Below are 27,045 nucleotides of genomic sequence, written 5' to 3' on the forward strand. Positions count from 1 at the left end.
AAGTCTTGAGGAGTATACATATAACAGAGAAGGAGGTGCTGGAAGTGTAAAAGTGCATCAAGGTAGATAAATTCCCAGGGCCTGATGAAGTGTATCCCAGGACATTGTGGGAGACTGGGGAGGAAATTGTGGGTCCTCCAGCCAAGATATCATTGATTGTCACAGATGAGGTACCTGAAGAGAGGAGAGTGGCAAATGTTGTGCCTTTGTTTAAAAAAAGCTACAGGGAAGAGCCTGGGAACTACAGGCCAGTGAGCCTCACATCTGTGGTGGATAAGTTGTTGGAAGGTATTTTGAGAGACAGGATCTACAGGCATTTAGAGAGGCAAGGACTGATTAGGGACAGTCAGCATAGCTTTGTGAGTGGAAAATCATGTCTCACAAATTTGACTGAGTTTTTTGAAGGGGTAACCAAGAAGGTAGATGAGGGCAGTGCAGTTGGTGTTGGCTACACGGACTTCAGCAAGATCTTTGACAAGGTACGGCATAGTAGGTTGTTGCATAAGGTTAAATCTCACGGGAGTCAGGGTGAGGTATCTAAATAGATACAAAATTGGCTTTGGGGTGATTGTAGAGGATTGTTTTTCAAACTGGAGTGGTGTGCCTCAGGGATCAGTGCTGGGCCCACTGTTATTTGTCATTTATATTGACGGTCTGGAAGAGAATATAGGAGGCATGGTTAGTAATTCGCTGGATTCTGGGGAAGTGCCGGAAGATTGGAAAACGGCTAATGTTACGCTGCTGTTTAAAAAAGGTAGCAGACAAAAGGCAGGGAATTATAGGCCAGTTAGTTTAACGTCTGTAGTTGGAAAAATGCTAGAATCCGTCATCAAAGAAATAGCGAGGCACCTAGAAAAGAATGGTTTAATCAAGCAGACGCAGCATGGATTCGTTAAGGGGAAGTTGTGTTTGACAAATTTATTGGACTTCTATGAGGATGTGACTAGTGTGGTAGACAGACGGGAACCGGTGGATGTGGTGTTTTTAGATTTCCAAAAGGCGTTTGATAAGGCGCCTCATAAAAGGTTGCTACAGAAGGTTAGGGTGCATGGAGTTAGGGGTAAGGTGTTAGTGTGGATAGAGGATTGGCTGTCTAATAGGAAGCAGAGAGTTTGTATCAATGGGTGCTATTCTGGTTGGCGGTTGGTGACTAGTGGAGTGCCACAGGGATCGATGCTGGGGCCTCAACTATTTACCATTTATATAGATGATCTGGAGGAGGGGGCTGAGTGTAGGGTGACGAAATTTGCTGATGACACAAAGATGAGTGGAAAAGCAAATTGCGTGGAGGGTGTGGAAAGTCTGCAGAGGGACCTGGATAGGCTGAGCGAGTGGGCGAGGACTTGGCAGATGGAGTATAATGTTAGCAAGTGTGAGGTTATCCACTTTGGCAGGAATAAAAGGGATTACTATTTAAAGGGCGAAAAGCTGCAGCATGCTATGGTGCAGAGGGACCTGGAGGTCCTTGTGCACGAGTCGCAAAAACCCAGTCTGCAGGTGCAGCAGGTGATCAAGAAGGCGAATGGAATGCTAGCCTTTATAGCGAAGGGGATAGAATATAAAAGCAGGGAGGTCTTGCTGCAACTGTACAGGGTACTGGTGAGGCCGTAGCGGGAGTACTGTGTGCAGTTTTGGTCGCCGCACTTGCAGAAGGATATATTGGCCTTGGTGGGAGTGCAGAGGAGGTTCACTAGGCTGATACCGGAGATGAGGGGGTTGGACTATGAAGAGAGACTAAGTAGACTGGGTCTGTACTCGTTGGAGTTTAGAAGGATGAGGGGGGCCCTTACAGAGACGTATAAGATAATGAAGGGGATGGTTAGGGTAGAGAGATTCTTCCCGCTTAGAAAGGATAGCAGGACTAGAGGGCACAGCCTCAAGATAAGGGGGGTGCAGTTTAGATCGGAGTTGAGGAGGAACTTCTTCACTCAAAGGGTGGTGAATCTCTGGAATTCTCTGCCCGTTGAAGTGGTGGAGGCTACCTCGCTAAATATATTTAAGTCACGGGTAGATAGGTTTTTGATAGACAAGGGAATTAAGGGTTATGGGGAGAAAGTGGGAAAGTGGAACTGATCCACTTTAGATCAGCCATGATCTTATTGAATGGCGGGGTAGGCTCAAAGGGCTAGATGGCCTAATCCTGCTCCTGTTTCTTATGTTCTTATGTAAGTTTGCAGATGACACCAAGATTGGTGGCGTGATGGACAGTGAAGAAAGTTATCTCCAATTTCAATGGGATCTTGATCAATTGGGCCAGTGGGCTGACGAATGGCAGGTAGAATTTAATTTAGACAAATGTGAGGTGATGCATTCTGGTAGATTGAACCAGAGCACGATTTACTCAATTAATGGTAGGGTACTGGGGAGAGTTACAGAACAAAGAGATCTAAGGATATAGGTTCATAGCTCCTTGAAAGTAGAGTCACAGGTGGACAGAGTTTTGAAGAAGGCATAAGGTATGCTTGGTTTTATCGGTCAGAACATTGAATACAGGAGTTGGGATGTCTTGTTGGAGTTGTACAAGACACTGGTAAGGCCACATTTGGAATACTGTGTGCAGTTCTGGCCACTCTGTTATAGAAAGTATATTATTAAACTAGAAAGAGTGCAGAAAAGATTTACTACAATGCTACAGGACTTGATGGTTTGAGTTATAAGAAGACATTGGATAGATTGGGACTTCTTTCTCTGGAGTGTAGGAGGTTGCGGCATGATCTTATAGAGGTCTATAAAATAATGAGGGGTACAGATCAGCTAGATAGTCAATATCTTTTCCCAAAAGTAGGGGAGTCTAAAACTAGAGGGCATAGGTTTAAGGTGAGAGGGGAGAAATGCAAAAGTGTCCAGCGGGGCAATTTTTTCACAGAGGGTGGTGAGTGTCTGGAATAAGCTGGCAGAGGTAGTAGTAGAGGTGGGTACAATGTTGCCTTTTAAAAAGCATTTAGATAGTTACATGGATAAGACGGGTAGAGAGAGATATGGGCCAAATGCGGACAATTGGGATTAGCTTAGGGGTTTAAAAAAAGAGCAGCATAGACAAGTTGGGCCAAAGGGCTTGTTTCCATGCTGTAAACCTCTGTGACTCTATGAGTGTCTGTCATGAGCTCTGAATGTGAGTGATACAAGAGCAGCCTGTTTAAAAGCAACACTGGAATTTTCTTAATCTGTTTTAGTTTTTTCAAGGATAATCATTAGCTGAAAATGTACAAGCCCCTCAAAGTTGCCTTACTTAGACACTGGGTTCATCATTCACTTTATTTTCATTTTAAAAAAAGGGTTGGCTGGGGCATCCAACATTCCTTAACGTTTGTCAGTGGCCACCATAATGTAATCATCATCTATTCTGCCAGAGCAGTATTGCTCCCTCCCTCCTTCTACCACCAGATCTCCCTGGCCCTGGCTGTTTCCCTAACCATTATTTGTCCCTCAACTACCATCAGGCCCACCTGATCACCAACAGAGTTTCCAACCTGCAATTAGTATTCTCGTCAAGATCCCCCCTCACTCTCCCATATCGAACTGCTCTCATGGACTGTCAGTCAGGTGTGCGTGGTACCCAATGAAAAAAGTTAAAGGAATCCTGCAGTTAAACTCTGCAGAATTTTCAAGAAACCTGTATTTCAGAACCCTGGCATTGAATCCACCTCCAGGTATGAATAACAAGTCATCTTAACTTGAAGTTTTTTAATTTGTAGTTCAGTCTCAGCGATTTTGATTTTCAGATAATCCAAATCTAAGTGCCAATAAATCCAAATGCTCAATGTGGTCATACTTTCAAGAAAAAATTAAAACCAGTGGGGTGAAATTACACTGTAGCTAAGTGCCATCAAAGTCATCAGGTTAATATCTCCATTAATGGAGTGAGATAATTTCATAGGAAAGTTTATACCCTAATATTGTAAAACAAAGAATGAACCTATCTCAGTGGTAGTAGTTTCCTCTGAGTCAAAGATTGTTGGTTGAAGCACTCCAGAAACTTGAGCACAAATCCAGGCTGACATTCCCTTTCAGTAGTGAAAGAATGCTGCACAAAAGGTGCTGACTTTCAGAAAAGCTGAAGGACACAATGGCCTATTCCTGCTCCTATTTTCTATATTTCTATGTAAAGGGTTAAATGACACTATTTGAAGAAGAGGGAAGTTTTTCCAGTGTTGTGTGCAATAATTATCCCTCAACAACACTTAAACACATTATCTGGCCATTTATTTTATTGCTGTTTGTGGGAACTTAGTCGGCATAAATTGGCCTCTGTGTTTCCTACATCACAGCTGTGACTACACTCCAAAAGTGCCTGATAGGATGTCAAGCACTTTAGCACATCTTGAAATTGTGAAAGACGCTATATAAATATACAAGCCCTTTCTTGTTTTCTGTTCAAATTTTCAATGCCAATTGTCTGTTGCCAAATATGTACTGTCTTCAAATGGACATAACTTTTAAAGTGAATGTTGAATTATTTTTTTCTAACAGTTACACACCAAAAAATAGCCCACATGCTGACCTGGAAGCAAACTATTGCAGAAATCCTGACAATGATGACAAGGGGCCCTGGTGCTATACTCTCGATGTAAACACACGATGGGAACGCTGCCAGATACAAAATTGTGAAGGTATTGTCTTGTGAAGCACAATAGTTGAATGAACGTCTGAAGGCTCAGCTATGACAAAAGAAAGAATGGATAGCAAGCTGGCTATACAACAGAAAACAGACTATAGGGTTACAATTATACAGTCTGGTGGAAGGTGGGAACTAATGCATGTACATCAGTTGTTCATGATTTCCATTAACAATTTTTGACTTGGGAATTGGAATGAATTTCTAAATCTGTGGATGGCACCAAATTGCAAGTGGTAAATACTGAAGAATTAGCAAATTAATTTCAATATAGATTAGTGTGAGGTCATGAATTTTGGTGAGAAGAATCAAGAAGTTGCACACTATTTGAGTTGTGGATGTCTAAATGGGGTATAGGACCATAGAGATCTAGATATATAAATGTATAAATCAATAAAAATAGTGACACAGGTTAATAAAGCCATATAAAGAGTAAACTGAATGTGGGGATAAAAGCAAACACTATGGACCTAAATTAAAATAGAAAATTTGGAAGAATTCAGAAGTCTGGTAGCACTTGTGCAGAGAGAAACAGATGATGTTACAAATCCAATATGACTCACCTTCAGAACTTTACACTGTTAAATTGAATATTGAGCTTTATTTCCAGAGGGATAGAATTGAAAAGCAGTGAAGTTATATTAAACTTGTATGGAACCTTGGTTAAACTACACTTGGAGTATTATGGATAGTGCTGTTCTCCATCTTATTGAAAAGGATATCAGGCATTGGAGAAGGAACATAAAACATTCATAAGAATGATGCCAAAACAGAGAGGTTGTATTTATTAGGAAAGACCAAGTAGACTTGCAACTTTTGTTGAGCAGTGACATGATAAAGATATTTAGATAATGATTAAGTCTGGTAAGGTGGACATCGTGAAAATGTTCCCATATGAGGAAGACCAAACCTTGGGATAATAAAGGTAAAAGGCAAAATACTGTTGATACTAGAAATCTGAAATATTATCAGAAAATACTCAGCAGATCAGGCCAATTTATGCCGACTAAGTTCCCACAAACAGCAATAAAATAAATGGCCAGATAATGTGTTTAAGTGTTGTTGAGGGATAATTATTGCACACAACACTGGAAAAACTTCCCTCTTCTTCAAATAGTGTCATTTAACCCTTTACATAGAGAAGCAAAGCTATTAACGTTTCACATCTGCAACTATTTGTCAGAACTGGAAATGTTGTAGATGTCATAGGTTTATAAAATGTAAACGAAGAGGGAAAGGAGTGCGGCAAGAATAAAATAAATGATCTGTGATGAAGTGATTTGAGGAACATTGGAAACATTAACAGGACTTTTGCAGTTCTGATCCATAATTTCTGAATTTGATGTTGAGTTTTGAAGGCTGTAAAGTCCCTTAAGTGTTCCTTGAGTTTCTGTTGAGCTTCATTGAGACAGTGTAGGAGCCAGAATGGAAGTGGGATGGAGAATTAAACGCCAGATGATCAGAAGCTCAGGGTCACATATGCAGACTGAACAGAGGTGTTCAGCAACATGATCACCTAATTTATGTTTGGTTTCCAGTGTATGGCAAAGTGCAGTGTGAGCAATTAATGCCGTATACTAAATTTAAAGAAAGCATACATAAATCATTGTTTCACTTGGAAGGAATATTTGAAGCCATAGATAATGGAAAGGAACGAGATAAAAGGATATGTTTTATGACCTGTGCTTGCAAAGGTAGGTGTTCCCATGCTCACTTTTTTAAGATGTTTGTAATACATATTAATTAAAAAACCATACAAATTGAATTAAAAAACCATACAAAGCCTGCTCTATCAACCTGACCCACTGTCACTGCATCAAAACTCCCCCACTCAGTAATCAGATTAATCAGGTAAGTGTTCTGCCCATTGACTCTGTCTCTCTCTCCATGGATACTACCTAGTCTGATGAGTATTTCTGGCATTTTCTGAATAAATCCAATAGGGAATTCAGGAAAAATCTCTTTATCCAAATAGCAGTGAAAATGTGGAACTCACTGCCATTTGGAGCTGTTGAGGCAAATTATGTAGGTAAATTTAAGGGGAAGCTGGATTAGCACATGGGGAAGAAAGGAACTGAAAAATATAATGATAGGTTTTGATGAAGTGGGCGATGAGAGGAGGTTTACAGGAGGAGTATAAATATTGCCATACAACATTTTGGCTGAATGCTCTGCTTCTATTCTTGGAGTTTTGCATTACTGGCAAGGCCAGTATTTATTATCCATCCCTAATGCCTTTTAAGATGTTAATAAGCTTCCTTCACAAATGGTTGCAGGCTATAGGCCCGACTTTACCATTTTCATTCTAAGTACTGAATCTGAGCACAATCCAGATCTGACTTGGAAACCTGGTCTCAGATGCCCCCATATGCACTTAGCTTGAAAAAAAAATTATGAGTCTGAATCATGCTATGGGCGGGGCTTACCGCACCTGAAACGATCGGAGCTTTGAACTGCGCACATGCAGTGAGAAAAAAGTTTGAAAAACGCGCCCCTTTCACATTGTTTCCGGGCCACAAAAAACAGACGGCACGGTAGCACAGTGGTTAGCACTGCTGCTTCACAGCTCCAGGGTCCTGGGTTCGATTCCTGGTTCAGGTCACTGTCTGTGTGGAGTTTGCACATTCTCCTCGTGTCTGCGCAGGTTTCCTCCAGGTACTCCAGTTTCCTCCCACAGTCCAAAGATGTGCAGGTTAGGCTGATTGGCCATGCTAAGAAATTGACCCTTAGTGTCCAGGGATGCGTAAGTTAGAGGGGTTTGTGGGTATGATATGGGGGTAGGGCCTGGGTGGGATTGTGTTCGGTGTAGACTTGATGGGCTGAAGGGCCTCTTTCTGCACTGTAGGGTTCTATGATTCTATGATATAGCAGCCTTGGAGCAAAACGCGGGAGCAATGGCCCCCATAGACATCACCCCACTCCCATTACATAACTGTCCCTCTCATTCACCCAGCCCCCTGCTACCCAGACCGATCGCCACTCTCTGCCTCACTTCCCCTCCACTGATCGCCTGCAGAGTGGTAGCCCCTGGACCCCACTCCACAGGCAACAATCTGGCCTCCCTCCCCACCCCACCAGAAATACACCTGATCCACCCCTCCACCAGAAAATGATCAGGCCTCCCTTTACCTGCCCTCCCTCCACCAGAAAATGATCTGGCCTGCCTCCCCCTCCCCCCTCCACCACTAATCCAAGTCAGAGGGCCACTGGAAGCTCTGAACTTACCTCTTCAGAAGCTGGAGTGCCATTTGCTGAGCAGGTCTGTTTCACGCCAAATCTGGACGCGCAAACACAATGGTAAAGGGAAATGCTGGTAAAAGTGGGTCAGCAGCCCATTAATTCAATTTAAATGCATGCAAATGCACCCATTTTGGGCACAAATCAGATCATTAATCAGTAAAGTGGGCATCTGCGCGCTTGCGAATGCAGATCATGTTAATGGCCTCACACATGACTTTACTCCGCATTAGAGGGGCGGGAGAAAGGAGGCCCAACCATTTTCTGGTGGAGGGGTGGGGAGGAGGAGGCGGGTCAGGTGTATCTCTGGTGGGGGGGAGGAGGTGGGGGAGAGAGGCCAGATCGTTGTCTGGTTGGGGGGTTGTGGAGGAGGGCAGAGGGAGGCTAGATTGTTGTCTAGTGGTGGTGGTGGTGAAGGGGTGGAGGAGGCCAGATTGTTGTCGGGGGTGGGGGGGGCAGGGGGGGATGTCTGCAATGGTAAAATCAGGCCCTATGTGCTGAAGGTGCTCCCATCTGGTGTTTCTAAGGAAGTTCCAGGATTTTGACCCAGCAATGAAGAAGGAACGTCAATATATTTCCACATCAGGATAATGTGTAACTTTGAAGGAAATGTGGGGAGGGTTATACTTCCTTGTACTTATATAAACTCTATGTAGCTGTGTGAAAGAAAAACTGGCATTTATATAGCACCTTTCAATATTGCAGGACATTGCAAAGGGGACTGCAACCAATGAGGTAAACTGAAATGTAGTCACTGTTGTAAGGTAGGCAACATAGCTGCCAATTTATGCAAGCAAGATCCAGCAAGCAGAATTCTGTTTCACTGATTTTTGTTGAGGAAAAGTTATCGATCCTGTGTACCAGAGAAGACACCATGCTCGTTTTCAAAACAGTGCCATAGAATTGTTTAGAATATGTAGCATTCAGCCCAACTAGTCTGTTCAGCATGTGTCCTAGGCTAGTCTCTCAGTCCATCTACCTCCTCTCAGCCAATACCCAACCATTCCCTTTTTCTCTCAAATCATTTTGAAAGCATTTAGGCCATTTGCCTTAATGACTTGTTTAATTTTTCCTCATTTTCCCATTGGATTAATTAGTGATTATTATGTATGAATGATCCGTAATGTTGTATTCTCAAATAGTCCATCCATATCTTTCTCTGTCCAACCAACACTAATTCTCTCATCCTGAGACTAAGTCCCATGACAGGCCAGGAAAGTGAACTGGTTCTCACTGCGGAGGTCAGTGGGAAAACACGCCAAATCTTGCAGCCTTGGCCTCTACTTATACATTATGTGGAGATGCCGGCGTTGGACTGGGATAAACACAGTAAGAAGTCTCATAAGACCAGGTTAAAATCCAACAGGTTTATTTGATAGCAAAAGCCATTAGCTTTTAATTAAGAGGCAATGCTCCAAAAGCTAGTGGCTTTTGCTACCAAATAAACCTGTTGGACTTTAACCTGGTGTTATGAAACTTCTTATTGTCTCTACTTATACACACAGAGGTTTGCACATTTTTCGGTTGTGAGGTAGGCCTGATGACGCATAGTCCACTGTCATATCCAATTACCATATTGAAAATGCCCTAATATCAGTGGTCCATCATTGAAGAAAGAAGGTGGATCTCTGGGAGCACTCTGAGGCTGGAAGATGAATGCCCACCAGGACACTGAATCTGGAAGGTCCACAGTAGATGCTTCACCCATCCACTGTTGTAGAGTTCCAAGGTCCAAGGTTTCTGGGAGCCTTCATTCTGCACTCAGTAGACAGCTCCCAGCATTGTTCAGGTGAATCTCGATATCTGCACACCAAGTTTTCTAAACGTATTTTGCACCGGCAAGTTTTCCCACTGGCACCATGGATAATCAGGAGTGGGTTTTCAAGCCTTCACTGGTATTAGCAGAATGCAAATGAATTTCATGCCCAACCTCCAGCGGGTTTCCCAATTCACTATGACAGGAACCAGGGGAAGTTCCCCTGGGAAATTCACATCGACACTTGGTTTACGAGGGTAGATTTTCAAACATTAGCTTGCCCAATAACACTGTCTGGATAGCCATCTAAACTATAAGCTTTCCATTTGCATACTGACTGCAATCCAGCTTTGCAAGCGCCCTGGACACCAAATTCTTGCCCAACATTGAACCCACTGATGGGAACTTGGGAGAATTCAGCCCATATGCTGTAATTTTGTGCCCATGTTTGCCACAAAAGCAAATGGTTATGTGGGTGCAAAATACTGTGGGACTCAGAAAACAAGAATTTTACCAAAAATACCTAATTTTCCGAATCTTCCCAACCCTTGTCAATAACATAAAAAGGCTTCTGACTCATTTCAATACATTTAGATACAATTAGCGGGCTTCTTCACCATATCATTCTCCACATATGGAATTCCCCATCATCAACGTGATATCACATTGGGTACTTTTGCAACTGCTTTTTAAAAATGGGAACAAGCGAAGGGAACCTACAGGGGGCATATACGTAAGTGTAGCTCCTGAGGGGATGGGGTCATTCCAGGTAGTACCCTGGTAATGCCGACTGACAATGCCCCCAATATTGTCCCAGGGCAGTTGGCAGTGCCACAGGCAATTCTGGTGAAACCCCTCTGGGGACTTCCATGAGGGGTTCCCTTATCGATTGGGGATAATTTCCCTTATCAGTTGAGGAGAGTGCATTTGGGGGCGAGAGGCGATCCCTGTGTCCATTTGAGAGGGGTGTCTTTGTGTGCTTTTGAAGTGTTTCTGTGTTGGCTATCAAAGATCAAGGCACCCCATCTCAGGATTCCTGGCTGTTAGTATTTTTTTGGCCCTTTCCAATAGCATGATGGCCTGGGTCATATCTCCAAACATTTTCTGCTAGAGTGCTGGATTATCTGGTGAGAAAATTTGGCTATGCAGCTTATGAGCTGCATGTCAGTTTTCTGAACTCAGCCAGCACTCTGCGCAGGGAATGGAAAATTCTGAACATAATGTGAAAGCCTTCTAAATCTTCTCTTTTCTAAAAGAAAAAGTCCAAACCTGTTTAATCTTTTCAGACTTCACAGGGTGATTCTCCTGGCCCACTGCGCTGCTCAAGTAGTGCAATGGGCCAGGACACATCAGCAGGGGGTTTGCAGCATGATTCGCATCGGCTTCTGGCCGATCATGAATCTCCCTGACCTTTCTTTTTGATGTACTCAGCCTTGCGCCAGAAATCAGCGCGAGGCTAATTTACAATATTGAAATTACAATTTCAACATCATTAGCGAGCCCGAGTTGGTAGCCTCCAGGCTCGCTAATGTCTCCTGCTGTCCCCCTCCCCTGCTGGGAGAAGTTCCCATCAGCAGGGATTAAAGCTGGTCCCCATCAAGGGCAATTAGGAAGGTGAGGCTGGTGATGGGGACACCAGTACACATGCGCTAATCTCTCCATTGACATTTTGGCACATGCGCAGTGACCCATTCAGCAGCTCATCCATGAGGATGAGCCCCTATCCTCCCCTGCACCCACTTACAGGTATTAAACTCCCCGAGGCACGCTGTGGAGCACAGAGTGCCGGAGATTCGTAAAACTAAGTATGCCCAAAAAACAAGTGAGAAAATCTGCTCTCCTGCCCATTGGGCACTTAGTTTTCTTTTGGAAAAATCATCCCCCACATGTTAACTCCTGTGCTTCTTTGTCCTTTTTTATAGTCTGGTGATCAAAATTATGCAGAGTTCTCTAAGTGCACCCTATCCAGGGTCTTATGCAAGTTTAACATAACTTCATTACTTATCAATTTGACATTGCAGATGATACAAAGATGTATAGAGGAACAGATAGTATTGAGGAAGGAGGGGGGCTGCAGAAGGACTTGAACAGGTTAGGAGAGCGGGAAAAGAAGTGGCAGTTGGAATACAATGTGAAAAAGTGTGAGGTTATGCATTTTGGAAGGAGGAATGGAGGCATAGACTATTTTCTAAATCAAAAAATGCTTAGGAAATCAGAAACACAAAGGGACTTGGGAGTCCTTGTTTAAGATTCTCTTAAGGTTAACGTGCAGGTTCACTTGGCAGTTAGGAAGGCAAATGCAATGTTAGCATTCATGTCAAGACGGCTAGAATATAAGAGCAGGGATGTACTTCTGAGGCTGTATAAGGCCCTGGTCAGACCCCATTTGGAGTACTGTGAGCAGTTTTGGGCCCCATATCTAAGGAAGGATGTACTGGCCTTGGAAAGCATCGAAGGAGGTTCACAAGAATAATCCCCGGAATGAAGAGCTTATTGTATAAGGAACACTTGAGGACTCTGGGTCTCTACTCATTGGACTTTAGAATGATAACAGGGGATCTTATTGAAACTTACAGGATGTTGTGAGGCCTGGGTACAGTGATTGTGGAGAGGATGTTTCCACTAGTGGGAAAAACTAGAACCAAAGAGCACAACCTCAGGCTAAAGGGACAATCCTTTAAAACAGAGATGAGGAGGAATTTCTTCAGCCAGAGAGTGGTGAATCTGTGGAACTCTTTGCTGCAGAAGGCTGTGGAGGCCAAGGCATTGATTGTCTTTAAGACAAAGGCAGACAGTTTCTTGATTGATAAGGGGATCAGGGATTATGCAGAAAAGGCAGGAGGATAGGGTGAGAAAAAAAATCAGCCATGAGTGAATGACAGAGCAGACTCAATGGGCTGAGTGGCCTAATTTTGCTCCAATGTCTTATGATGCCACATTAGCATTTTTTTTTGCTAGCCTGGGGTGGTGCTTTTAGTGATTTGTTCACTTGTATTCCTAGATTCATTTACTTTTCTACTCCATTCAATTTCTTATTTTCTAATGTTTTGTATTTATGTTTTATCGAACAAAATGCACCACCTCACCTTTATCTATGGTAAGGTTCATTTGCTATTCTGTGAGTTTTCTAATGTCTTCTTGTATTAAATTGCATACTCTCTAAGTGTTAGATGCCCTCATTTTGATATCATCTGCAAATTCTGTTACTGGGATACTTGTTCTTCAGTCCAATCATGAACGTAAATTATGAATAACAATTATCCCAGAACTGTCCCTAGCAGAACATCTCTTTCTACCTCCCACCAATATGAATAACTACTTCTCTGTTTTCTATGTTTTCACCATTTTGCTATGAATTCACCTATTTTCCAAGCTGATCTCTATCAGGAGCCCACGATGTGAAAATTTTTCAAAGATTTTTTGAAAGTCTAAGTCTATGATACCGCAGAAAATTAGAACACATTTATGCTTCATCAAAGCATTCTCTTATTGTTCTTCATTTAACTCTTATCAGTATAATGTGCCATTTCCTTCTCCCTCATGTAACAACATAGTTTTCCCAAAAAAATGGCAAAGGGGGGGATTCACTGACTTCGTTTGTCACTGGTGGGAATCCCAATCACTGCTGAATGGGGCATCGGGCATTAAACATGATTCCTGCATGGGAATGAACATACTTGGGATTCACCTAGCCCACCCACTGGCTTCAATCGGGTTCCTGCCCAAAGCTCCCACTGTGTCAGTGGTGAAGAGAATGAATGTTTAAGGTCATCATAGGATCCCTACAGTGCAGAAGGAGGCCATCTGCACCCAGGCCCTATCCCTGTAACCCTACATATTTACCTTGCTAATCCCCTGACACTAAGGGGCAATTTAGCATGGACAATTTACCTAACCCACACATCTTTGGACTGTGGGAGGGAACCACAACACCCTGAGGAAACACATGCCGACACAAGGAAAACATGCAAACTTAGACAGTGACCTAAGCCAGGAATAGAACCCAGGTCCCTGGTGCTGTGAGGCACTGTGCCCCTGTGCCACCAGTCATGGATGGAGTGTTGATCAACGTGGCTGTTTTGTTCTGGATGGTGTTGATTTTCCTGACCCTTGTTGTTGCTGCATTCATCCAAGCAATTGGAAAGTGTGCTATCACGGTCCTGACTTGCGCCTTGTAGACAGGCTTTGGGAAGTCAGGAGGTGGATTATTTGCGGCTGAATTACCAGACTTTGACCTGTAATCACAATACTTATAAAGCGATTCCATTTAAGTTTCTGGTCAATGGTAACCTTAGGAATGTTGATAGGATATTCTATGTTGATAATATCATTAAATGGCAAGGGATTAGATTTCCTCTTGCCACTGATGTGACTGCTCGAGTCACCATTTATCAGCCCAGGCCAGTTGTCCAGGTCTTGTCGCATGTGGAAACAGACTGCTTCAGTATCTGGCGCCAAACACTTTGCAATCATCAGTGAAAATCCCCTCTTCCTACTGTATAATGAAGGAAAGGCCATTGATGAAACAGCTGAACAGCACACTACCCTCAATTGTAACTGGTTTATAATATTTAGCACTGCCTTCCCTCTCCACACTGAATTCATACCACTACATTGTTTAATAAGTTGTTTGCTTGACAGATATTCCCAGCGCAATGCACAAAATATTGAAAGAACATTTTTTTTCCCACATACCTACTCAGTGCAGGACTACTGTAGATGAAGAGAACTGGAAAGGTTGTGCGCATGTGACATGAACTGGATGGGCCAAATGATTTTGTTCTGTGCTCAGATGATTATATTCCTCAAATTTTAGTGTTTGAGGTGGGAATTGTGAGTTAAGCTCATTAAACTGTCAACCAAACACACAGCCATTCAAATTCCACTTGAAAAATGTTAATCTTCTCATAATCCTGCTGCTAACACTGTCAAAATAAATGAAGAACTATTCAAAACCTTGTTAGAAACTCATTAATTGCTCATTAAACTGTCAATCAAAACAAAACTCAGAATCACCTTGGCAGCCGTGTCCACAATTCCTGCTAAGCTGAAAACTTTGCTGGGTCTTCAAAACTGAACCAAATATTCATAATGAGATTCCATTGCATAACAGTATTAACAAATTCTCTAGAGCTGAATGCATTAAAATATTTGAACTAGTAAGGCCATGTACTTCAAGGCTGACTGAACTTTCAATCAAAGAAAAGGTGAAATCACAGAGGAAAGTGACACATTAAAATCTTAATCCCTAGTTTCTTAAGACGCATAAAAACAACATATACACTGGCTAACAGAAATCTGGAGCTCTCTTCCACGAGAAATTGTAACTCTGGGTTAATTGAAAAATTCAAAACTGAGCTTAACAGATTGTGTTAGGTATGGGATGTGGAGCCAAGACAGGTAAATCGAATCGATATACAGCTCTGCCATGATCTAACTGAATAGCAGAATAGATTGACAGAGCTCAATGGCCCACTTGTTTCTAGAACAGAGAACATAGAAAAACTACAGCACAAACAGGCCCTTCAGCCCACAAGTTGCACTGATGATATCCATACCTACTAGGCTTACCTATAATCCTCAATTCTATTAAGTTCCATGTACTCATCCAGAAGTCTCTTGAAAGACCCCCTATCGAATTTGCCTCCACTGTCACCAAAGGCAGCCAATTCCACTCACCCACCACCCTCTGAGTGAAAAACTTACCCCTGATATCTCCTCTGTACCTACTCCCCAGCACCTTAAACCTGTGTCCTCTCGTAGCAACCATTCCAGCCCTTGGAAAAAGCCCCTGAGAATCCACCCAATTTATACCTCTCAACATCTTATAAACCTCTATCAGGTCACCTCCCAGCCTTCGTCTCTCTAAGGAGAAAAGACCGAGTTCTCTCAACCTATCCTCATAAGGCAAGCCACCCAATCCAGGCAACATCCTTGTAAATCTCCTCTGCACCCTTTCAATAGCTTTCACATCCTTCCTGTAATGAGGCGACCAGAACTGAGCACAGTATTCCAAGAGAGGTCTGACTAGGGTCTTATAAAGCTGCAACATCATCTCCCGGCTCCTAAACTCAATCCCTCAATTGATGAAGGCCAATTCACCATACGCTTTCTTAACCACATCCTCTACCTGCGAGGCTGATTTAAGAGTCCTATGGACCCGTACCCCCAGGTCCTTATGATCCTCTACACTGCTAAGAGTCTTACCCATGATATTACACTCCTTCATCCCATTTGGCCTGCCAAAATGGACCACTACACATTTATCCGGGTTGAAGCCCATCTGCCACTTCTCTGCCCAGCCTTGCATCCTATCTATGTCACACTGCAACCTCCGACATCCCCCCAAACTATCCACAACACCACCAACCTTCGTGTCATCGGCAAACTTACCAACCCATCCCTCCACTTCCTCATCCAGGTCATTTATGAAAATTATTAACAGCAAGGGTCCCAGAACAGATCCCTGGGGCACTCCACTAGTAACCGACCTCCATGCAGAAAAAGACCCATCTACAACCACTCTCTGCCTTCTGTGGGCAAGCCAGTTCTGGATCCACAAGGCAACAGTCCCTTGGATCCCATGCCCTCTCACTTTCTCAAGAAGTCTTGCATGTGGCCAGGGGTTTACAACCCCTCCCGCCTTGCAATATTACTGTCCTGCTGAGCTGAGCGGAGATTTAAATGGCTTGCCACTTCTGTCGGGGGGTGTAATATGCCACCGTGGGGCCATAAAATCCTTGCCTCTGCTTTTACAAGAACAAACCCCTTTCAACAATGTTTACTGCAGTGCAAATCAGTCAACTCCGTGATACATTTAAACACACTGCATTGTCAGGTTGAAAGGTCACCAAGAAGTTTTGAAATTTTGTTCTTCTGACAGTGGCTTTGATTTATTTCTAACCTCCAAATCAAACAATTATTCTCCCTATTCTGCTCCACTTTGCACAGTTGCGCTCTTTTGTTCCCATGTAACAGTAGCGCCATATGTCATTTTTGCTTTGATTACAGAGGAGTGCATGTTCTGCAGTGGGGAGAATTATCGTGGGAAAACTTCCCAAACAGTCGATGGTGTCACATGTCAGCGCTGGGACTCACAAATACCTCACCTTCATGGATACAACCCATCCTTGTAAGTTAACTGAATGAGGCAAACAATTCACTATCTGTATTTTAATTTCTAGTTCTTTGATTATTTGGTATCATCATTTGGAATAAAACTCCAAATGAAGGGCATAAATATTTGTTGAATATAAAGTCAGGATTTACGAATTAATCAAACATTGATCATTTCCAGTTTCAACACTTACTGAGTAGGGATTGAAGAATACAAGAAAAATGTAGGGAGGCAAGGTTCATTTAACAAAATGTGAAAGATTTTTTGGGGCCAGCAACCTGTTGACTGGTTCATTTTCCTAAAAGTTAATAAGGGTCAAAGTTTCTGAAAGCAATTGTTCACTTTATTCTTTCTCCTAAACAAGTTTGCACTTGATGTGCGGGACTTATTGGCTGTTCACACCAGCGGTTTCTTCTGGTGCTGCCGACAGTGCACCCTCACTGCAGGTTTCCTGGCAGCATGGGGTGGACTCAAAGGGAAATCCCACTGACAGCAGCAGGACCAGAAAATCATCCTGCCAGCTAACTGTAGGCAGCCTCTGCCGCTAAGAACCATGCTGCGGGTGGGGGGGCAGACAGTCACACCCAAATTCTCTCCTTTCTTGTTTTATCAGGTTGCTTTCTCTTCTGCCTTTTCTCTATTCCTTCTGTCTTCTCTTTTTCCTTCCTAGTACTTACCTCGTTCCCCTGGTAAAGTTTTTCATATAGAGACTGTGAGTGAAAAAGAATCGCAGTCACATTACGAAGCTGAATAGCTTCTTAGATTGGAAAAATATAGGAAATGGTTTTCCACAAGGATCAATGCTGAAGCTACTGCTGCTCACTATTTACACAAACAATATAGACTTGGGAGTCAGAAAACAAATTCTAAATTTTCAGGTGACACCAAGTTGTTTTGTATAGTTAAAATAAAGGGGCAATGCAATAAATTTCATTAAAACTTGCAAACAAGCTTATAATTTGCAAATTATTTCAAGATAGGTATGGACATGGTGCATTTTGTTAGGAAGAAAAAGAAAACCACATAGAGGTTGGAAAATAAGAGTCTAAATGACAGCAGATAAGCAAAGTTAGTTAAGCATCCAGATACACAAAGCACGACACAGAAACGTAGAAATATTACAATACAGAAGGAAGCCATTTGGCCTATTGGGTGTTATTTTACCATTTTTTGTCTAAGTGCCAGACGGACACGTAACTGGGAGAGTTTCAATCCGTTTTTGGGTGCATTTTTAGCACCCCACCACCACACCCCCATTATGCATTCTGGCTGCAGAATTGGGAGTGAGTCTGTTTCTTGCTACAAAAGCCTGTGGGCATCTAATAGCTTGCAGCTCCAATCAGAGCCTCCAACTGCACATGCGCAGCAAAATAAAATGCAGCTCCCCTGCCAGATCCCTCCTAGGTTGAATAATTCCTCCCTCTGGCCCCCATGGACATTGGACCCCCACCACTACTGATCCCTCTATTCCTCCATCCTCTCCACCCAGACTGATCGCAACCCTGCTGTCCAGACTGATTGCGTGCCCCCCTCCCCTGCTGATCGCTGGCAGAGTGGCAGTAGCCCCTCCTTCCCTCCCCTGCCAATCACAGGCAGAATGGCAGCAGCAATCCCCCCCCACCAACCCGGTCGCAGGCAGAGTGGCAACGCCCCTCCTCTCCCCTTCCAGACCCATCTGCACATGGCCCCCAACTCCCCTGGCTCCGATGGCTGTATGACACTTCCCTCTCTCTTTCCCATGCCCCAATTATCATAGAGGCACAGATCCTCTTCCCCCTCATTAGCATACCTGCAAGCGCTCACTTGCCTTTCCCTCAATTGTAACAAGCAAACTGCATTTAACTTGCTGAGATGCTCTGCCAAACTGCTGCAACAGATCTGCCCCAAAAAGGGGCGGCTCCAAAAAAACCCCACGGATGGACAGATAGGCAGGCTGCACAGAAGAAATGTCTAAGAAAGCAGTGCCCAGATTTGCGAAGTGGACTTGAGCAGGTTGCTGGATGCTGTGGAGGCAAGGTGGGGCACCCCCCCCCCCACAAAACCATCCAAGGGGAAGTGATAGCAAAGCGGCCTGGGAGGCAGTGGCCGCCTCTGTTAGTGCCGTGGCACTAGCCCCCAGAGCTGGGAAGCAGTGCCAAAAAAAGATCAATGACTTCATCTGATCAGTAAGGGTAAGTGTTTAACCTCATCTAACATCTTCCCCCAAATCACCTCCAGATCCCTCACGCTCAGCACCCTGCATGCTTCCAGCCCCTGACCCCTAACCACCTTCTTCCCCCCCCCTCCGTCAAGAGTTTCACAGTGCTTGCCCTCTAAGGGCACCCTGATACACTGCAGGAGTCATGCCTCTTTGATTTCTTTCATGGCCCCTTATGTCCCCACAGCAGAAGAATGCCCATAACTGTCGGTAGAGAGCAAAGACAGGGGATGGTGAGCCTGACTTCCAAGTCCTCACCCCTCTTTAAAGAATGGTCCCTGGAGCTGTTGGGAAAGAAGGACATCCAGACTATCAGTGACAGCATAGTTGGCAGGAGTCGAGAAGTGAGCACCTGTCAATCCTCCACTCAATTTGACTCAATTACTAGGCAGCACGGATTTAAGTGCGAGGGGCAAGGTTCGAAGGACACGTACAAGGCATGTTTTTTACACAGAGGGTGGTGGGTGCCAGGAACTCGCTGGGGAAGTAGTGGAAGCAGATACGATAATGACTTTTAAGGAGGGTCTGGACAAATACATGAATGGGATGGGAATAGAGGCGTATGGTCCCCCTAACGGTAGAGGGTTTTAATTCAGATGCGTAGCATGATTGGTGCAGGCTTGGAGGGCTGAAGGGCCGCCTGTGATGTAACTTTCTTTGTTCTCTGTTCTATATTCAATATAGAAATGTCAAGCAAGTGTCTTGCATCCAGATTCTTCTCTCTTCCTTGCATCTAATCTTGTGTCCTGTGTTGCAGGAAGACACCCGGACGCCCCAAGACCATTTGGCACTGTGGTCCCCACTGCTACGCCCACCCATCCTGACACCTCTGATGACTCTCGGAAGAAGAGACCTCTGAGGGTGGCATCTTTTTGGCATCAGTTTCCACCTCACAACTCACCATCCCAGATACTCTCACATTGGTGGATCACTCTCCAGTGAGCACGACACATCTGTTGATGTACATCGGGTGGAGGAAGGAATGTCCAAGGCCTGTGGCACGTGGGGGCCTGCCGGAGTGAGGACACAGTTGGCCACAGGCTACATGCTGGGCCACTTCGTCCTCAGCTGCTGGAGACGTAGCAACAGAGCCAGGGAATGCAGGAGGGACTGATGGACACACTGGACCAACTGCGAGGCTGTTGGGAGCAGCCCAAAGCTTTCAGGTGGACCAGCTATTGCCTGCCTTATGTGGTTCCCAGGCCATCATGCAAAGGTAGCATTTGTAGTGGAAAGCCTGGAGCAAGGAATCCTCACCATGGGTGGCAGGCTCCAAGCGATGGTTGAGTCACGGGAGGCCACAGCACAGTCCCAGAGAGCCGTGGCAGAGTCACAGTGGGCCACAGCTGAGGGACTCAACAGGCTTTTCGAGATTCTGTGGCCCATGGCCGAGAGGCTCGAGAACTTGCACAAGATCCTGCGGGTCAGCGCTGAGACACAACAGGCTATGGCAGCAGCCCTTGAGAATGTGGCCCCGTCACAGAGGGCCATGGCTAAGAGGCTGCAGAGTGTTGCCCAGTCTCAGAGGGCACTTGCTGCCACCATTGACAGGTGGCTCCCAAATCAGGTGGCCATCGCAGAAGGCTTGACCACCATAGGTAGAATGCAGGTGGTCCAACAGGAATGGCAGGGCCAGGTGATGCTGGAGCTTCTGGAGCTCACTGCAGAAGCACCGCCGTCCCGTGGAGTGACCCGGAAGAGGATGGGCTCGAGCCCATGCCGGGGCCTTCCAACCAGGAGACTGTGGTTGGGGTTAAACCTTCTGACCTCCCCCCACCCCCTCTTCATGACATTGGTACATCTCAGGAGCAGTGGGATGAAGGGGGTGTCATGGATTAATCCCAGACACCTGGAAACTGGCCAGGGCCCTCAACGTCTAGGCCCTCCAGGGGATGCCCCCCAAGAGCATCATAGGCCACAGGCATAATAGGCAGCTCTCCACCTCCGATGTACATTCTAGGGAGACACCAAGATGTGGTGGTAGGCCACATAAGGTTAATAAGTTGTAGTTGCACTAGTTAGGTAGATATTTAAGCCACTTGAAAGTTTCCAGTTAACACGTTTTTAACGTTAGCACTTATTTAAACACTTTTATTGTCAGCAATAAATGTATTTTCACCACCTACCTGTGGCAAATTTGTGACAGATTTGCCTTTAATAGGAATCCTCTTACTGTGACCGTCACCAGAGGGATTCTTCATGTTGATGTCCGTGGGACAGGCCCTTAGTGGCGTGTCATTGAGAAAATGAAGACATCGGTTCCCCAGAATCCATGAGAGATTCCCTCCTTTCCCCTACCCCACACATCCCAGGGCCCTGTATGAGGGTTTCAGATCCCTTACCCACTACACAAATGTAGGACAGGTGCCAGCCTGCATGTGAAGCTCAGGTAGGAGTCAGACTAGATTGCAACACAGCATCATCATAATGATGCTTAGCAAGTTGTCATCATCTTCCTGCCTGTCAAAGAAACTCGCTAACATGGTGTATCCAGGCCCACCCCTCTGATGTGACGATGTTGCAGCAGGTAGAGGACTTTGCGGGAGGGGAATGGAACACGTGCACAGACACATGCTCCTAGTTAGTGAACCACCTGGTGACCACAGCCTCCCTAGCCACTCTCGCATACTTCATTCTTGCTGCCTGCCCTCCAGCGCCTGAGTGGTGTTGCTCGGCATTGTCCTCCTCCTCCTCCTCCTCCTATGGTGGCCTTCTCCTCAGGTGGCTGGTTGGCCTCCACGTCCTCCTCCTCCAAAAGGTCTACTTGCTGCTACGCTAGGCTGTGAAGGGCAAAGCACACCACCTCAATGTGGAACAATATCGGGGGCTATATTTGAGGACCCTGCCAGAGCGGTCCAGGCATCTGAACCACATTTTGAAGAGGCCTATGCACGACTCCGCTGGTGAACATGTGGCATTGTGGGCCTCATTCTACCAGGTCTCCACATCAGTCTCAGGCTTTCACACAGGCGTCATCAGCTGAGTCCGAAGCGGGTACCCCATGTCCCTCACAAGCCATCCCTGCACCCTGGGCTCTTCCACAAAGATCTCCAGGATATCTGAACTCCTCAATATGAAGCTATCATGTATGCTGCCGGGGTGTCTGGCACAGACGTGCATGATATTCATCTTATGGTTATACACCAATTACATATTTCTATTCATGAACTGTCATGGATTCTGAAGCATGCCCTCGAGGACAAAGTGGGTGCAGTCTAGAGCCCCCTGCCATTTGTTATCCCTGCGATGGCCGCAAATTCTGCAGCCTGGTCTTTCTGCTGGTTCTGATGCAGTTTAAGATACTTGCCAGCCCAGGGTAACAGGACATCTGAGACCTCTTCACACAGTTCTGGATGGCTGACTGTGAAATGCCACATAACTCTCCACTGGGGGTCTGGAAGGGCCCAGTGGCATAAAGATTTCCTGCATAACCCCCACCTTTAATAGTGCACTAGGACCCAGCAGCATCCCCAAGACCCAAGGTCAGTGCTGAGATCCAGTCTGTGCTGAAAATCAGACAGACACATGATCAGTAATCACCCCCACTCTCCCCTCACACACTCACAAACCACTCCCAACTGAAACGCAACATGGCCGCAACAAAAAGACCACCTGTGAGCAGCACGGAGCCTTCCGACGGTAGGTACTAAACTCCTCACTAACCCTCACTAATGGAGTGCCAGAAGTTGACTTTTAAAGAGGAGGTGTTTCACAGATCAATCTGGGTTGCATGAACAAGGCGATAAAGGCAGGTGCACTGATAACTTGGGGCATGCAGCTTGCTAATTGCATTGAGATGAATGCAAAAATATTTAAATTGATGTCATGCCCATTTTGGGAAAGCTCCCGATCATGCTGATTTTTTTCCCTTGACAAAATGGGCACTGGCACAAAAACGGGGAGGGGGGGGATGCACTAATCGCCTCATGCTCGACCTTCCCACATTTTTGCACCTGTTTCAATGGTAAAATTCCACCTACTATGTTTGTACTGGCTCTCTGAATTCCCACCTTCTCTATGTAAGTTTACACACTCTTCCTTTTTAAATTATTGTTTAATCCACCTCTAAATGTTTCAAATGAACCTGTCTCCATCACAGTCTCAGGCAATATATTCCAGACCATAACCATTCGTAACTTGAGCAAGATTTTCCTCAGGTCACCTCTGCTTCTTTTACCAACCACTTTAAATCTGCATCCTTTCATTTTTGATTCTTTCACAAGTGGAAATGTTTCTCCCTATTTACTCCGTCCAGACCATCATGATTTTGATTATCTCTAACAAAGCTCCTCTCAGCCCTCTCTTCTCCAAGGAAAAAATGTCCTAACTTCTTCAATCTAACATAATAACAGAAGATCCTCATCCCTGTAATGATCTCATGAATCTTTTCCGTAATTACTCCGCTGCCTTCACACTTTCCCTAAAGTGCAGCATCTAGCAGGTCATGACTTCCTCTTCTTATTAACTGTCCTCTCATTCCACTGTCCCTGAAAGATTCCAAAGTTGGGTCTGTTACTAATCATCTTATGAGTTAACTCATAAACATCTGCCATTTATTAGCCTTCGTTCATTTTATGAAGGTTGTGGTCTTTCACGTGAGCCCTTAAACCCTGTTTTTGAATTCCTCCAGCAACATTACTTCCCTTAGGTTATCAAGTTACTGTTTCACCTTTATTAACCTACACCACTGATCAAACTCTATTTCCATTCCCCTGGTAAATTCTACATAGGTCTGACCCATTCTCTTTCTCAAAATGCTAAATTTAGGCCTCAGGCACCAACTCATAAGCACTCAGTATAGAAGTCTTTACTTGCTCATAATTGCATGGCTGCTCTGCTGAAAGAGATGTGTACACCTCCAATGCTTTCCTGATCAAAACATTTTGTAGGGCCATATCCCACTCTTTTGGTCAATTTTGATTCATGGCAATTTTCTCAAAGGACACATAGTACATAGTACCTCTACTACTTCCTCACTGAATTTAGATGCTAAGTGGATTTTTTTTCACCAAATTAATATGAAGAGGAGTTCACTAAGTCAGTCTCATTTCTCATCAACTCAGGTTTGCATACTTGGAACACATGCTCCACTTTCAAGTTTTTCATCTTTCTCTTTCCTTATCTCTTTACTCTCTTACTAGTTTCTCTTTCTCTAAGCCAATTTTTCTTACCTTTTCTCTTTATTAATTCTGGCCAGTGTAGTGGCTAGTGTATTTGATCACTAAAGGAACTATTCTTTTCTTCCTCAAGCCCCAGATACCTAGCTGATTCTTTTAAAATCCCATCCTTCTTGATTCCTGATATAATGTTAATTCCCACGTGCTCAGCTCCAGCTGTCCCAAGTCACTAAGTGTCAGATCATTTCTCTCAACAAACATTTTTAGGATACCATCCCTTTTAATTCAGCCATACATCTCTTCCCCAGGAGCATCTGGAATTCTACTTTACTTTTGCCAAACAGAAAATGGACCTTTATGAATGCAACATTACCAGTTTGATAACTATGTCCTGCTGCAGCAATTCTTTGTGCCCCCATCTGCGCATTGATTACTTTTTGCTTCCAGCTCCCCTTTGTGTCTGCCAGTCACACAACGTTTGGTCTAAATGCTTCAAGGTCAATGGTCCTTAGGTCACAAGGATCAGTATTTCTCATCATCCAAGAAAATTACAATTAATCCCTTTACAAATTACTCTACAATAATTACTCTTAAAAAGTCCTTTTCAAAGATTCTTAAAACTGATTATAGCTTCCATAGATATTTTAAAGAAATCACAGCTGGCTTTTTTGGCTCCACCCCCAGCAAGCATCATTGAGGGTGGGACAGGAAAATTTGAACAGCCAGTGATAGTTAATGGCTCTCTAAATTTTCTTGCCTGCCATGATATCCACCATTTTCAGAGTTGAAAAATCCTGCCTTACAGTACTCCTTACCGTACTACTATTAGGTCAAAGAACAATATACACTCTTGAAAATAAGGAATGCTTATTCAATTGGTTTGTAATCATTAGAAATACTATTGTATAAGGTTTTTACTCAAAAGCAATTGCAACCCTGCCCATTTTGCTTGTATACACAGATGCTGGACAGTGTCTTACACTAAATGTATCAATACTGTTTCACTGCACAATAACCTTTTTAAAATTCTCATCCTTGCAATCAAATCCTGCCATGATTTCAACACTCACTTTCTCTGTTCCCTCCTCCAGCTGTCCAAAATCTCTGCCTTCCTCTAATTCTGATCTCTTGTACAACCCTTATTTTCATCTTTCATTGGCAGCCATGCCTTTGGGCTCCAAGATCTACAATTCCCAACTGAACTGCTCCGCCTCTTGATCTTTCTGTCCTTCTTTAAGATGCTCTGCAAATCCTACTATTTTGAACAAGTTTTTGGTTACATGTCCCAATACTGCATCTTCTTGTGGCTCAGTATCAATTCTTTTCTGATAACACTTGTGAAGCACTTTGGGACATTTTATTATGTTAAGAGCTCTGTGTAAAATCCAAGTTGTGGTTGTTGTCCCTGTGCTGCACTTGAAAATGGACATGTTTCTGTAAATAGCATTTTTTAAAGTTTATTTTTTAAAGTTTATTTATTTGATCACACTGTGCAAGTCTCACAGACACATCAATATTCAATATCAAAGTTTTTTTTGCCAGAAGTAATAATAAGGTCTTTCAGTTTTCCAGATAAATATCTTGAGAATAACTACTGTCGGAATCCAGATGGAGAACCCCGGCCTTGGTGTTTCACAACTGACCAGGACAAACGATGGGCATTCTGCAATATTTCACGTTGTAGTAAGTTTTCTGTTTAGGGTGTGGATTATACAATGGATTAGTGCACTGCCATTTCACTTTTCAGGCAAAAACAGAATTTGATTTAATTTGATTTAAGAGAGCAGGTAGTGTCTGACTATAGGGCAGAGGAGTCAATGGCTGTGATATTGGCTAGGGCAGCATTTCAGAGCAAAAAGGAAATATGGTCAGGAGTTTTAATCATGTGATGTGCATGGTTTTTTTTGCTGCAGATTTCAACTTAGTTATTTGATCCAAGCCAGTCTGATGAGTGAAACTCCACTTCTGTTGACTTTCTGCTTTACAGTCATGGCAAAGTTGAAGAATGTGCTACACTATTGAAGGTGCCATTTGTAAGATGAGATGTTAAACCTTGGCCCACAGAGGTGAACATGAAGGATTCTATGGTAGTATTTGGAAAAATACAAGATAGTTGCAAAGAATCTGCAGCAAAAAGAACCATACACATCACATGATTAAAACTCCTGACCATAATTCTTTGCTCTGAAACGCTGCCCTAGTCAATATCACAGCCATTGACTCCTCTGCCCTATACTTAGACACTACCTGCTCTCTTAAATTAAATCAAATTCTGTCTTTGTCTGAGGTTTCAAGCATCTGCAGTTCTTTTGTTGTTTTCTTATTACTAATATGATATTCTAAAACAAATGATAATCAAGTGGCAATTACATTTGTAAGACATTTTCTTCACAGCATGTTGCATTAGAAACCAAATGTGACCAATATTGAAGATTTCTAAATCCTATCAGTGGTGATTTCTTCAATGTGACTGTCTGTTTATCCTACTTAATGCCATCACTGTTGCTGAGTGCTTGAAGATTCCTTTGACTTCTGCCAGGTTCAAATTAACATTGGCAAAAATGAAATGATTGCTGAAATCAGCAGCGAATACTGTCATTTCACTATTGATCACCGCTGTAAGGTGTTTGGTATATTTCAGTAGGTGTTGTTAAGGTATTCATAGTCTTAGGTAGTTCAATAGTAAGTATTTATTAACTGAAATTTTTAACTAAGTACAGTAAAGATCCAAGTTAGGAGCTGTCGCCTAGGATCTTATTTCTACACAAGCTCTATCCAACACTGGGATGACGCTTAGGTGTGAGTCATGTCTTCTATTACATCACTGTGCTGGTGGTACAGTACTCAATCCCACATTAACTCTACATGCCAATCCTATATATTGCATCTCCCCCAAGTCTTTATGCAATGTATGTACAAGTTATCAAGATGGTGGCAGTGTATACCATCTAAAGATGCACTGTGGGCCTCACCAGGGCTCCTTAGGCATCATCTTCTAAACCCAAT

The 27,045-nt window shown here is 43.8% G+C and overlaps 1 protein-coding gene and 1 long non-coding RNA gene across 3 annotated transcripts in view; one reads left to right on the forward strand and one right to left on the reverse strand.

Moving 5' to 3' along the window:
- Positions 1–27,045, reverse strand: part of LOC145350857 (uncharacterized) — a 150,302-nt gene that overhangs the window by 56,065 nt on the left and 67,192 nt on the right. The window lies entirely within an intron of this gene.
- The window catches only part of plg (plasminogen), a 126,765-nt gene that overhangs the window by 27,960 nt on the left and 71,760 nt on the right, over positions 1–27,045 (forward strand). The window contains exons 5-7 of the mRNA XM_080200230.1: positions 4,471–4,610; positions 16,620–16,740; positions 25,604–25,722. Coding sequence (XP_080056356.1) covers positions 4,471–4,610; positions 16,620–16,740; positions 25,604–25,722 — 380 coding nt within the window. The remainder of the gene's footprint in view (positions 1–4,470; positions 4,611–16,619; positions 16,741–25,603; positions 25,723–27,045) is intronic.

Source organism: Carcharhinus amblyrhynchos, chromosome 12, assembly GCF_965287045.1.
Source record: "Carcharhinus amblyrhynchos chromosome 12, sCarAmb.v2.hapA, whole genome shotgun sequence".
Taxonomy (NCBI): domain Eukaryota; kingdom Metazoa; phylum Chordata; class Chondrichthyes; order Carcharhiniformes; family Carcharhinidae; genus Carcharhinus; species Carcharhinus amblyrhynchos.